Source organism: Pongo abelii, chromosome 13 (assembly GCF_028885655.2).
Source record: "Pongo abelii isolate AG06213 chromosome 13, NHGRI_mPonAbe1-v2.0_pri, whole genome shotgun sequence".
Classification (NCBI taxonomy): domain Eukaryota; kingdom Metazoa; phylum Chordata; class Mammalia; order Primates; family Hominidae; genus Pongo; species Pongo abelii.
Window position 1 is genome coordinate 39,332,475 of NC_071998.2, and position 14,902 is coordinate 39,347,376.

Genomic DNA, 14,902 nt, shown 5'->3' on the forward strand with positions numbered 1-14,902 from the left:
CAAAAAATTAGATGAATGGATAACTAGAATAACCAACGCAGAGAAGTCCTTAAAGGAGCTCATGGAGCTGAAAGCCAAGGCTCGAGAACTACGTGAAGAATGCAGAAGCCTCAGGAGCCGATGCGACCAACTGGAAGAAAGGGTATCAGTGATGGAAGATGAAATGAATGAAATGAAGCAAGAAGGGAAGATCAGAGAAAAAAGAATAAAAAGAAACGAACAAAGCCTCCAAGAAATATGGGACTATGTGAAAAGACCAAATCTACATCTGATTGGTGTACCAGAAAGTGACGGGGAGAATGGAACCAAGCTGGAAAACACTCTGCAGGATATTATCCAGGAGAACTTCCCAAATCTAGCAAGGCAGGCAAACATTCAGATTCAGGAAACACAGAGAACGCCACAAAGATACTCCTCGAGAAGAGCAACTCCAAGACACATAATTGTCAGATTCACCAAAGTTGAAATGAAGGAAAAATGTTAAGGGCAGCCAGAGAGAAAGGTTGGGTTACTCACAAAGGGAAGCCCATCAGACTAACAGCAGATCTCTCGGCAGACACTCTACAAGCCAGAAGAGAGTGGGGGCCAATATTCAACATTCTTAAAGAAAAGAATTTTCAACCCAGAATTTCATATCCAGCCAAACTAAGCTTCATAAGTGAAGGAGAAATAAAATCCTTTACAGACAAGCAAATGCTGAGAGATTTTGTCACCACCAGGCCTGCCCTAAAAGAGCTCCTAAAGGAAACACTAGACATGGAAAGGAACAACTGGTACCGGCCACTGCAAAAACATGCCAAAATGTAAAGACCATCCAGACTAGGAAGAAAACTGCATCAACTAACGAGCAATATAATCAGCTAACATCATAATGACAGGACAAAATACACACATAACAATACTAACTTTAAATGTCAATGGGCTAAATGCTCCAATTAAAAGACACAGACTGGCAAATTGGATAAAGAGTCAAGACCCATCAGTGTGCTGTATTCAAGAAACCCATCTCACGTGCAGAGACACACATAGACTCAAAATAAAGGGATGGAGGAAGATCTACCAAGCAAATGGAAAACAAAAAAAGGCAGGGGTTGCAATCCTAGTCTCTGATAAAACAGACTTTAAACCAACAAAGATCAAAAGAGACAAAGAAGGCCATTACATAATAGTAAAGGGATCAATTCAACAAGAAAAGCTAACTATCCTAAATATATATGCACCCAATACAGGAGCACCCAGATTCATAAAGCAAGTCCTTAGTGACCTACAAAGAGACTTAGACTCCCACACATTAATAATGGGAGAATTTAACACCCCACTGTCAACATTAGACAGATCAACAAGACAGAAAGTTAACAAGGATACCCAGGAATTGAACTCAGCTCTGCACCAAGCGGACCTAATAGACATCTACAGAACTCTCCACCCCAAATCAACAGAATATACATTTTTTTTCAGCACCACACCACACCTATTCCAAAATTGACCACATACTTGGAAGTAAAGCACTCCTCAGCAAATGTAAAAGAACAGAAATTATAACAAACTGTCTCTCAGACCACAGTGCAATCAAACTAGAACTCAGGATTCAGAAACTCACTCAAAACTGCTCAACTACATGGAAACTGAACAACCTGCTCCTGAATGACTACTGGGTACATAACAAATGAAGGCAGAAATAAAGATGTTCGTTGAAACCAATGAGAACAAAGATACAACATACCAGAATCTCTGGGACACATTCAAAGCAGTGTGTAGAGGGAAATTTATAGCACTAAGTGCCCACAAGAGAAAGCAGGAAAGATCCAAAATCGACACCCTAATGTCACACAATTAAAAGAACTAGGAAAGCAAGAGCAAACACATTCAAAAGCTAGCAGAAGGCAAGAAATAACTAAAATCAGAGCAGAACTGAAGGAAATAGAGACACAAAAAACCCTTCAAAAAATCAATGAATCCAGGAGCTGGTTTTATGAAAAGATCAACAATATCGATAGACTGCTAGGAAGACTAATAAAGAAGAAAAGAGAGAAGAATCAAATAGACACAATAAAAAATGATAAAGGGGATATCACCACTGATCCCACAGAAATACAAACTACCATCAGAGAATACTACAAACCCCTCTATGCAAATAAACTAGAAAATCTAGAAGAAATGGATAAATTCCTCGACACATACACCCTCCCAAGACTAAACCAGGAAGAAGTTGAACCTCTGAATAGACCAATAACAGGCTCTGAAATTGTGGCAATAATCAATAGCTTACCAACCAAAAAAAGTCCAGGACCAGATGGATTCACAGCCGAATTCTACCAGAGGTACAAGGAGGAGCTGGTACCATTCCTTCTGAAACTATTCCAATCAACAGAAAAAGAGGGGATCCTCCCTAACTCATTTTATGAGGCCAGCATCATCCTGATACCAAAGTCTGGCAGAGACACAACAAAAAAAGAGAATTTTAGACCAATATCCATGATGAACATTGATGCAAAAATCCTCAATAAAATACTGGCAAACCAAATCCAGCAACATATCAAAAAGCTTATCCACCATGATCAAGTGGGCTTCATCCCTGGGATGCAAGGCTAGTTCAACATATGCAAATCAATAAATCTAATCCAGCATATAAACAGAACCAAAGACAAAAACCACATGATTATCTCAATAGATGCAGAAAAGGCCTTTGACAAAATTCAACAACCCTTCATGCTAAAAACTCTCAATAAATTAGGTATTGATGGGACGTATCTCAAAATAATAAGAGCTATCTATGACAAACCCACAGCCAATATCATACTGAATGGGCAAAAACTGGAAGCATTCCCTTTGAAAACTGGCCCAAGACAGGGATGCCCTCCCTTCACCACTCCTATTCAACATAGTGTTGGAAGCTCTGGCCAGGGCAATTAGGCAGGAGAAGGAAATAAAGGGTATTCAATTAGGAAATGAGGAAGTCAAATTGTCCCTGTTTGCAGATGACATGAATGTATATCTAGAAAACCCCATCGACTCAGCCCAAAATCTCCTTAAGCTGATAAGCAACTTCAGCAAGGTCTCAGGATACAAAATCAATGTACAAAAATCACAAGCATTCTTATACAGCAACAACAGACAAACAGAGAGCCAAATCATGAGTGAACTCCCATTCACAATTGCTTCAAAGAGAATAAAATACCTAGGAATCCAACTTACAAGGGATGTGAAGGACCTCTTCAAGGAGAACTACAAACCACTGCTCAATGAAATAAAAGAGGATACAAAAAAATGGTAGAACATTCCATGCTCATGGGTAGGAAGCATCAGTATCATGAAAATGGCCATACTGCCCAAGGTAATTTATAGATTCAATGCCATCCCCATCAAGCTACCAATGACTTTCTTCACAGAATTGGAAAAAACTACTTTAAAGTTCATATGGAACCAAAAAAGAGCCCGCATCGCCAAGTGAATCCTAAGCCAAAAGAACAAAGCTGGAGGCATCACGCTACCTGACTTCAGACTATACTACAAGGCTACAGTAACCAAAACAGCATGGTACTGATACCAAAACAGAGATGTAGATCAATGGAACAGAACAGAGGCCTCAGAAATAATGCCACATATCTACAACCATCTTATCTTTGACAAACCTGACAAAAACAAGCAATGGGGAAAGGATTCCCTATTTAATAAGTGGTGCTGGCCAGTTAGAATGGCAATCATTAAAAAGTCAGGAAACAACAGGTGCTGGAGAGGATGTGGAGAAATAGGAACACTTTTACACTGTTGGTGGGACTGTAAACTAGTTCAACCATTGTGGAAGTCAGTGTGGCGATTCCTCAGGGATCTAGAACTAGAAGTACCATTTGACCCAGCCATCCCATTACTGGGTATATACCCAAAGGACTAGAAATCATGCTGCTATAAAGACACATGCACACGCATGTTTATAGCAGCACTATTCACAATAGCAAAGACTTGGAACCAACCTAAATGTCCAACAATGATAGACTGGATTAAGAAAATGTGGCACATATACACCATGGAATACTATGCAGCCATAAAAAAGGATGAGTTCATGTCCTTTGTAGGGACATGGATGAGACTGGAAACCATCATTCTCAGGAAACTATCGCAAGGACATAAAATCAAACACCGCATGTTCTCACTCAGGTGGGAATTGAACAATGAGAACACATGGACACAGGAAGGGGAACATCACACACTGGGGACTGTTGTGGGGTGGGGGGAGTGGGGAGGGATAGCATTAGGAGATATACCTAATGCTAAATGACGAGTTGATGGGTGCAGCACACCAACATGGCACATGTATACGTATGTAACAAACCTGCACATTGTGCTCATGTACCCTAAAACTTAAAGTATAATAATAATAATAATAATAATAATAATAATAATAAAAAGAAATAAAGGCATCCAAATAAGAAAATAAGTCAAACTATCTCTCTTCACTGACTATATGATTATACATCTAGAAAACCCTAAAGACTTCCAAAAGGCTCCTGGAATTGATAAATGACTTCAGTAAAGTTTCAGGATACAGAATCAATGTACAAAATCAGTAACATTTCTATATACCAATAACCTTCAAGCTGAGGGCCAAATCAAGAATGCAATGCCATTTACAATAGCAACACAAAAATACACAAAAATAAAATATCTAAGAATATATCTGACCAAGAAGGTTAAATATCTCCACAAGGAGAACTATAAACCACAATGCTGAAAGAAATCATAGATGACATCCATAAATGGAAAAGCATTCCATGCTTATGGATTAGAGGAATCAATATCATTAATATGGCCATACTGCCCAAGGCAATCTACAGATTTAATGGTATTATTATAAAACTACCAACATCATTTTTCACAGAATTAGAAAAAACTATTCTAAAATTCATATGCAACCAAAAAAGAGCCTGAATAGCCAAAGTAATCCTAAATAAAAAGAACAAAGATAGAAGCATCATGCTACCCAACTTCAAACTATACTACAGGGCTACAGTAACCAAAACAGTTCTCAGAAGTAATTGAAACAAAGCAAAAAATTGACAAGTTGGACTTAATCAAACTAAAGAGCTTCTGCACAGCAAAAGCAACTATCAACAGAGTAAACAGACAACCTACAGAATGGGAGAAAATATTCAAAAACTGTGTATCCAACAGAGGTCTAATATTCAGAATCCATAAGGAACTTAAATCGAGCAAGCAAAAAACAAGTAACCCCATTAAAAATGGGCAAAAGACAGGAACGGACATTTCTCAAAAGAAGACAATGAGATATCATTTCAGACCAGTCAAAATGGCTACAATTTAAGCATCAAAAAACAACAGATGCTGGTGATGCTGCAGAGAAAAGGGAATGCTTTTATACTGATGGTGGGACTGTAAATTAGTTTAGCCGCTGTGGAAAGCAGTTTGGATATTTCTCAAAGAACTTAAAACACAATGATCATTCAATCCAGCAGTCCCATTGCTGGGTATGTATTCAAAAGAAAATAAATCATTCTACCAAAAAGACACATGCATTTGTGTGTTCATTGCAGCACTATTCACAGTAGCAAAGACATGGAATCAACCTAGGTGCCCAGCAACAGTGGATTGGATAAATAAAATGTAGTACATATATACCATAGGATACTAGGCAGCCATAAAGAGAATGAAATCATGTCCTTTGCAGCAACATGGATGCAGCTGGAGGCCATTATCCTAAGCAGGATAATGCAGGAACAGAAAACCAAATACCACATGTTCTCACTTAGAAGTGGGAACTAAACATTGGGTACTCATGGACATAAAAATGGCAACAGTAGACACTGGGGACTACTAACGAGAGAGGAAAGGAACAGGGCAAGAGCTGAAAAACTATTGGGTACTATATTCAGTATCTGGGTGATGGGATCAATCACACCTCAAATCTCAGCATCAGGCAATATACCCATGTAACACACCTGCACATGTACCTCCTGAATCTAAAATAAAAGTTGAAATGGTTTTAAAAAATTAAGAAAAGAATAAGTTGAACCTCATCAAAATCAAAATCTACTCTTTGAAAGACATTGTTAAGAGAATGAAAATACAGCTGCTGACTGGAACAAAGTATTTGGAAATTACATATCTCATTAAAAGACTTGTATTCAAAATATATTAAAACACTGAAAATTTGATGTAAGTAAACAACTCAATTTTTAAATAAAGGGCCAAAAAATTGAGCAGACGTTTTACCAAAGAAGAAATCAGGATGGCAAATAAACACATGAATAGATGTTCAACACTACTAGAAATTAAGGGAATACAACTTAAAACCACAATGAGAAACCCCTATACACACAGTAGAATGTCCGAAATGCAAAAGACCAACTACAGTAAGTTTTGGTGAGGACAAGGAGAACTCAGAACTTTCTTACACTGCTGGAGGGAATGTAAAGTAGCACAACTACTTTGGAAAACAGTTTGGCTGTTTCTTAAAATGTTAAATATATACCTATGATACGAGCAAGTCATTTCACTCCTAGGTGTTTAACCAAGAGAAATGAAACCATGTGTGCATACAAAGATTAATATACATGAATTTCACAGCAGATTTGTAATCACTAGAAACTGGAAATAACGATTCAGTCTCTGAACAGGTGAATGATTAAACAAACTGTAGTATATACAATGAAATACTAATTAGCAATAGAAATGCCCTGTTGATCCATGTTACAATATGGATGAATGTCAAAGTAATTATTCTGAGTGAAAGAAATAAAATATCCCAAAGGCATTAGTCCTTTTCTATAACATTCTATAAAATGCAATCTAGTTTACCCTGACATAAATCAGATCAGTGTTCACCTAGGGTGGGAGCAGTGGTGGTTGGGGGCAGGGGTATGAGGGAACAATTACAAAGGGATATGAGGTAACTTTGGGGGCTGATAAACATGTTCATTATATTGATTGTGGTGATGATTTCACAGGCGTATACAAATATCAAAACATCATATTTTAAACTTTAAATATGTATTATATATTGAATATCAACTACCAGATTGTCAAATATGGGTCAAACATATAAAGAAGTATTTGTATCTTATAAATGAATAACAAAGAAGGTGAAAGATCTCCACAAAGACAACTGCAAAACACTGCTCAAAGAAATCAGAGATGACACAAACAAATAGAGAAACATTCCATGCTCATTGATAAGAAGAATCAACATTGTTAAAATGGTCATACTGCCTAAAACAACTTACAGATTCAATGTTATTCCTATTAAACTATCAACGACATTTTTCACAGAACTAGGAAAAACTATTTAAAAATTCATGTGGAACCCCAAAAAAAGCCCGAATAGCCAAAGCAATCCTAAGCAAAAAGAACAAAGCTGGAGGCATCACGCTACCCAACTTCAAAGTATACTACAGGGCTATGGTCACCAAAACACATGGTACTGGTACAAAAACAGATACATAGGCCAGTGGAACAGAAGAGAACCCAGAAATAAGGCCACATACCTATGACCATCTAATCTTCGACAAACTGACAAAAACAAGAAATGGGGGAAAGATTCCCTGTTTAATAAATGGTGCTGGGATAACTGGCTAGCCATATAGAGAAGATTAAAACTGAGTCCCTTCCTTACTCCATATACAAAAATTAACTCAAGATGGATTGAAGACTTAAATGTAAAACCCAAGACTGTAAAAACCCTAGAAGACAACCTCGGCATTGCCATTCAGGACATAGGCATGAGCAAAGGTTTCATGATGAAGACACCAAAAGCAATTGCAACAGAAGCAAAAACTGGCAAACAAGATCTAATTAAAGAGCTTCTGCACAGCAAAAGAAACTATCAACAGAGGAAACACAACCTACAGAATGGGAGAAAACTTTTGCAAAGTATACATCTGACAAATGTCTAACATCCAGCATCTATAAGGAACTTAAATTTACAAAAAAACACAATCCCATTAAAAAGTGGGCAAAGATGTGAACAGACACTTTTCAAAAGAAGACATACATGCGTCCAACAATCATATGAAAAAAAAACTCAACGTCACTGATTATTAGAGAAACGCAAATCAAAACCACAATGAGATACCATCTCACACCATTTAGAATGGCTATTAATAAAAAGGCAAAAAACAACAGATGCTGGCAAGGTTGTGGAGAAAATGAAATGCTTATGCACTGTTGGTGGGAGTGTAAATTAGTTCAACCATTGTGGAAGACAGTGGTCAACTCCTCAAAGACCTGAAGACAGAAATATCATTCAACCCAGCAATCCCATTATTGGGTATCCCAAAGGAATATAAATCATTCTATTATAAAGACACATGCACATATATGTTCCATGCAGCACAATTCACAATGACAAAGACATGGAATCAACCTAAATGTCCATCAGTGATAGACTGGATAAAGAAAATGTGGTACATATACACCATGGAATATTGTGCAGCCATAAGAAAGAATGAGATCACGTCCTTTGCAAGGACATGGATACAGATGGAGACTATTATCCTCAGCAAACTAATGCAGGAACAGAAAACCAAGTACCTCATGTTCTCACTTATTAAGTAGGAGCCAGATGAGAACAAACGGACACATAGAGGGGAACAAAGCACACACTGGGGCCTATCAGAGGGTGGAGGGTGGGATCAGGGAGAGGATCGGGAAAAATAACTAATGGGTACGAGGCTTTATACCTGGGTGTTGAAATAATCTGCATAACAAGCCCCCATGACACAAGTTTACCCATGTAACAAACCTGCACACGCACCCATGAACTTAAAAGTTAAAAAACAAAACAGAGAAATATCAAAAAAATGATCAAAGGACTTGAATAGGCAATTCATAAATGAATATAAATGACTGATAAACATAATAAAAACAAAATTATAAATGTATTTATACCATTTTTTATATTGTATTTTATACTATTGTATATTCGCCAATTAAAATAGTAAATGTAAAAACTCTTGGTCATACGTAGTCTTGGCAACATTTTGGGGAAATGGGAATTCTCGTACAGTGCTTGTGGGCATATAAAATCGGTAAAACTTTGTTGGAGGGCAATTTGACAATATACAACAAAAATCTAAAACATGCAATGCTTTTGACACAACAATTTCACTTCTAGGAATTGATCCTAAGTAAACAGGGGTGCACACAAGGACTTAGAAATAAAAATATTCATCAGATCTATTTTTGATGTAATAGGAAAATATTATAAAGAACCTAAAAGAGCAACATTAGAGAATTTGTTGAATAAGATATAGTATGTAGAATAAGATATAAAATGAAATTGTAGAAGACTATTTAGAGACATGGAAAGCTGTCTGTTACATACCAGTAAGTGAAAAAATTTATGATCAATATATAGAGTATATTTCATTTTAGGCAAAATATATGTATATTATGTATATTAATGTCTAGGAAGAAGGTATTTGAATGAATTATCTTTGAGTTAGGTAATTATAGATAATTTTCATTGTTTTCCTTCTGCTTCACTGTCTAATTCATTTTTCTACAATGAAGATGTATTGCTCTTATAATAAAAACGCCAATAAAAGTTATTTTTCAAAAAATATCAATGCTAATGCCCTATAAATGATACTGTGAGAAATATTAGTCTTGGGTCTTAGCGGCCAAAAAAAATATTTAGCAAAAGTCTGCAAAAAGGTTTTGGTGCTGCAGGGAGGCCTGAAATGCTGCTGCTCTATAATTGGAGCCCTGTGGGGTACTGCTTGGGTCTGGACCACCAAAAAATGATGGCACGACCACCAGCCTTGCCCTCCAGAACAGTTGGCACAGTTTTGGCCTTCCTGCAAAAAGAATAGCTGCAAACAAGGATAAAAAAAAACAGCACCTGTTTTGCCTGGGACAATGGGTCCAGTTAGGTTGGGTCCTCTTGGCATGGCCGAGCCTCTACTGGGCATTTCTATGTCTAAGCCATACGGTCAAGAGTGTGAGAGCAACAAGCACTTGCTAAGTCCCAAGGTTTCATTTTTATCGTTATGGAAAAGTGAGGCCCAGGTGGGCCTGTGCATGTGTTGCTCAGGCAACATTCCTTTTGGAGAGTTGTAGCAGTGGCTTGAGGTGAAATCAATACCAGGGTGTCTGATAACTAAAATAGCCAGTTCTGGAATAGTCTCACCTACTGGGGATCTCAACACTCCAGACTTAATGAAGAAGAATGAGCTCTGACACATGGCTTAAAAAACTCCAACTCTCGCTTCTCCCCTTACTGCTGGGAAACACGAAAATCAGGGTCTATGAGTTACTGTTCCTGTGCCACAGAACCATGAAGTTCTGTAAGGCTGTTACAGCCAGCTGACCTCGTACATAGAGGAAACATACAGTGGCTGGCATCTCACCACTCACTGGCTACAATAGGGCTGGTGAATGGCTTTCATCCTGTATATATCAACTACCACCAGGCTTGGTAAGAACATTAAAATGAATTCCAAGGCAGTGCCTGGGCTGAGTGAAAAAGAATGTCATGACTGACTAGGGATGTCTTGGCTGTGGGAGGAGTGATTAACAGTATCTTTGCCATGTATTTCCACCTTGGTCTAGAATATCTGTTATCCTCAAAATAGGGTTTCTTCATTAAATCTCTCCCACTATCGATTATTCCTACAGAATATCAGATTAATTCTTCTCAAACATTACTTTTAGTATGTCATTCTCCTATTTAAAAACCCTCGAAAGATTTGTTCCCGTTCCCCATGTAGTACATCTACTTCCTTCGTTTTATATTTATGGCTTCCACAATTTGATGTTAATTTCTCAGCAACCCTACACAAAACCTCCTCTCCAGCCTCCCTGGCTTATTTCTCATACCCAGAGCACACAATGTGGTCTGAAAGGGCCGCCTATAGGAGTCAGGGATGGGAGCCTGTCCAGATGGGAGCAACTGGACTAAGACCAGGATGAGGCACTAGCTGGGGAAGTTCAGGATGGATGGAGGGCATTAGGATTGTTGGGGTGAGGGTCTGAGCCAAATCTGCATGGACAAGCTGTGGCTGAGGCTTGTTCGTTTTGATGGCCTAGTTTCTATCCCAGTTTAGCTGCCTGTCATCAGTCTTAAAGCAGTGGTGTTTTATAGTTGTTTCTGAACAGACATCTGATACATATCTTGCACATTTTTCATCTTGGGGCTCGTGGAATCTTCTTCACCTTGAGTGCCCATTTCTCTTCCTTTCTCCCTATTTGAATCCCACCCATTCTGCAGTGATCAGCTCCAAAGCATCATAATGAGGCTCTGTCTGTCTCAACCTACTTCTCAGAGTCCTGATACTTGACATCATTGTCTCATTCATCTCCACAATTCCATGTGAGTCTCCTGGTTCTGTAGTGCTGGCGTGACACTGACATTCACCATTCAAGTTCATTTGGTCCAGGCAGTTACATTCAGGGACTTTATGAATACTGACTCACTGTCTCATTCAAATGGAGCAGTCTGGATGTGGACTGGGATTTTAAGGTGTCTCTTAACTGCTGGATTTAAATACCAGCCTAAGGTAACAAAGCACCATAAACTAGCAATGGAATGTGGCAACATAAAGTACAATAAATTCTTATTGCCCATGGCTAAAATGAAACAAAATATTATTCCAGAATAAGGGAGAATGAAAGTAAAGCTATCATGAAAAAATATGAACAGGTTAACTTTTCCAGCATGCTAAATGGCACCTGAGTGACCCAAAAGAGTTATTGAACTTGAAAATAAACAATTGCTGCCACCCTGCTTGTGACTGGGCTGTGATGAACAGTTATGAGAGTTTCTCATAGTGATTCTAAAATAAAGAAGTTCACAATGCACATTTCATTTGAAATAAGTTTACTATTTGTAAGCCAAAGGCAATATGCAATTTGAAACTTCTATTAATTCTGATCAACATGATACAGAAAAACTCAGTGCCAAACTTGTATAAATCATGAGCAACAGAATAGGGCTACTTGTTACTTTCCCTGTGTCTTATTTTTACTCAAGTCAAAAATAGAGAAATCAGATTTTTCCATATGCTGATAAGCTATGAAGATTCTTTGCAAGTTTCAGATGAAAATGAAAATTGAAGGTCGTCTTTCTGTGCTCTAATACTAAAGATACCAGACCCCTGTGGCCATGTTGATAAGTCATCACCAATATGACTGGGAACCCACTGGCCTCCTGTTCCTTGCTAGTTGGTGGGTAAAAGAATACAGAAGCTTTAAACTTTGAGCCACAGGAATAATTCTAGCTATTATTGTCAACATTAGGGATCACATAGAGTTAGTATGAAGATTTTCCCCACTTTGTAGGCCTTGGCTTTTTGTTTTATTTTAAAGAGGAGTTTTAGATCTTGGGTTCACAGCACAAGAGGAAGGTACAGAAACTTCTCATATATTCCCTGTCCCTGCACATGTATAGGCCTATTTCCCCACCCCCCTACCAGGCCTTCTGAAGGCAGAAGAATTCTTCTCTTCCACCTTGTCCATCTTCAGAGGTCATGTGTGAAGGTTTTTCTGGCATCTTCATGATTCTGGTGTGGGGGCCCAGGATTTGAATGCCCTCATACAACTCCTTGCTACCAGAGGGCACTACCCATGTGGGAAATAACTTGGTGAAGGTTTCCAACACTAGATGACAGGGAGGTTGTACTTGGTGAAATTAATGCAGCACTTGCCTTGAGGAGTCTATCTGGGTTGGCTTTAGGCTATATCTACAGAAAGTTGTTCTAAATAGTATAGTCTTCCTTCTGGAGGGTGCTGATATTTGACTTTCTCCTCGAAAGTTGATTATTGCTCTAGTTTAGGTGGGAGGGGATCATGGAGGAGTACTGGGGAATGGTTAGCAAGAGGAGAGGAGATATAGGAGCTGTTCTTTACTGCTGTAACTTTCTCAAAGTTTCAAGAGTCAATCTGATTGAGAGGATTTGGACTATGGCATCAACCCAAGAGGATTCAGAAAGGAGCCATATTGGAATCTAGACAAGCCACAGAGTCCAGACTAACAACTGCATTCACCTCATATGGAAAGTCAGCCAAGTTTCCACTGGTGAGTCTGGATTCTGTAGGCAATTTAGTGATTTCCTGTTGGCCACCCCCCACCGCTGCCTCCTTCCCACCTGCAAGCAGTCACCCATCCATAAATCCTGTCCAGTCCTGGATTTCTGCCCAATGTTTCCAAGGGTTAGACTCACCAAGGAGAGCAGAATTCCCAGGATCCAGGACCAGCTGTGTTCCCAGAGGAGATGTCAGCACTGAAGGAAGGTTCGGTCCAGTGGCAGCGAGCAAGGCCTTGATGTCTTCCAACTGTGTGGGGACTTGGGGGGGATCTGTGAGAAGGCAGAGGATGGATCAGGCAGGTTAAAGCACAAGGCTGTGTCAAGGGAAGAGGAAGAGGTGGGTATGCATGTATGTGCACATGTATGCGTATATGTAAGATAGGCATTACTATTGTTGCCTTTTAACATTATTTTTCCTATAGAGGAGTCCCTATCAAGGTGAGTCTGAATTTCAAACTTAATACAGGTATTTGATGCCTGAAATAACAAGGTCAGTAAGAAGAAGCAGGCATACCAAGTTCAGGGGTTTCTCACTTTAGACCCCTGGGTACCTACACATTTGTAGATAAGTTAAACTATATCATAAAGACACTTTTTTAAAAAAGTGAATTTTAGCATTTACTATGCCAAGTTCTGTGCTAAATACATTTCAGTCCATTTTTCATTTAGCCCTAGTAACAGTCTTTAGAATGAGGCACTTTGTTATTGTCCGCACAGATAAACACCACAGGAATTTCTTATTTAAAAGGACCCTTTTCTATGAAGCAAAAGATGCAGTTGTGAAGTTTATGAGTTAATTTGCTTTGTGGTTTGGATTTTTATGCCTAAGTAGGACCTAGATAAAGCAGGGAGGAGAATGTTGCTAAGCGATGCTTCATCATTCAGAATCTTACAAGGAATTAGCGCTGAAGTCATCAGAGGTCCCAGTTGATCAATGCTAAAAGTGAATAAAATGGGAAATATATAGTGGCTTATCATTTCTGCTGGACAAATAAAGAGGCAAGAACCTGCTGAACTTAGTGGTGGGATGATCCCAGATTCTCTTGGAAAAGCAGCAGATCCCTTTTCCCCTCTTCCTGCATCTCCTGAGGAACTGCAATTTACACTCCCAAGGCTAGCTCCCAGCTTTTTTTCCAGAGCACTTGTTGGAATGGAAGCAGCAGCCAAGGAGTATTGCTCTTGAAATGGATGGTCATTTCAACAGCATTCTGCAACAGCCCTACTACATGCCTGGCACCTTGTAAGGCACTTGTTAGGGCTGGTGAATTAATAAGTCATGATGGTGCCTGAGTCTACTTGAAAAACATACCTTCAGTCTTTCTGTCTTTGACTGACAAAGACCATTGTATAGAGAAAACAATGATGAACTTGAGATTACGTGTGTGTGTGTGTGTGTGTGTGTGTGTGTGTGTGTGTGTGTGTATATATAAAATATACTTTAAAAAGAATCCTTTTCATATGGCATAGAGAAAAACATCATGCCTGGGTTCAGGAACCCTCAGTTTGAGCCATGGCTCTGTCATTCACTAATTAGGTCATTTAAATCCTCAGAACCTTAGTTTTCTCATCTACAAAATGAGGTTCCTTTCCAAGATCTCTTTCTACTCTGGAATACCATGATTTTAGGAATTGATGGTGGCAGTTTACTCAAAGCGTCTCTCTTTCTCTCCTCCTCAATACTTCCTCTTGAAACTCATGAAACCTTTGCTTATTTACTAAGAGCAAAAAGGGGAGGGTACTTTCCATCTTCAAAACAATCAGCTCCTTTTGGGCCATTTGTTGGCCCCTCCTAATGTCCTTACAGCTTTGACAGTAATTTTCCTTTTCAGTGCATGTCCATTTGCTCTTCCCAGGAAAACTGT

At 38.8% G+C, this 14,902-nt stretch overlaps 1 protein-coding gene across 9 annotated transcripts in view; it reads right to left on the bottom strand.

The window, feature by feature from the left end:
• Positions 1-14,902, bottom strand: part of ADAMTSL1 (ADAMTS like 1) — a 1,026,435-nt gene that overhangs the window by 73,091 nt on the left and 938,442 nt on the right. For all 9 annotated transcript variants that reach the window (XM_054521046.2, XM_054521045.2, XM_063713990.1 and 6 more), the window contains one exon: positions 13,176-13,310. In XM_054521046.2, the coding sequence (XP_054377021.2) occupies positions 13,176-13,310 (135 nt within the window). The remainder of the gene's footprint in view (positions 1-13,175; positions 13,311-14,902) is intronic.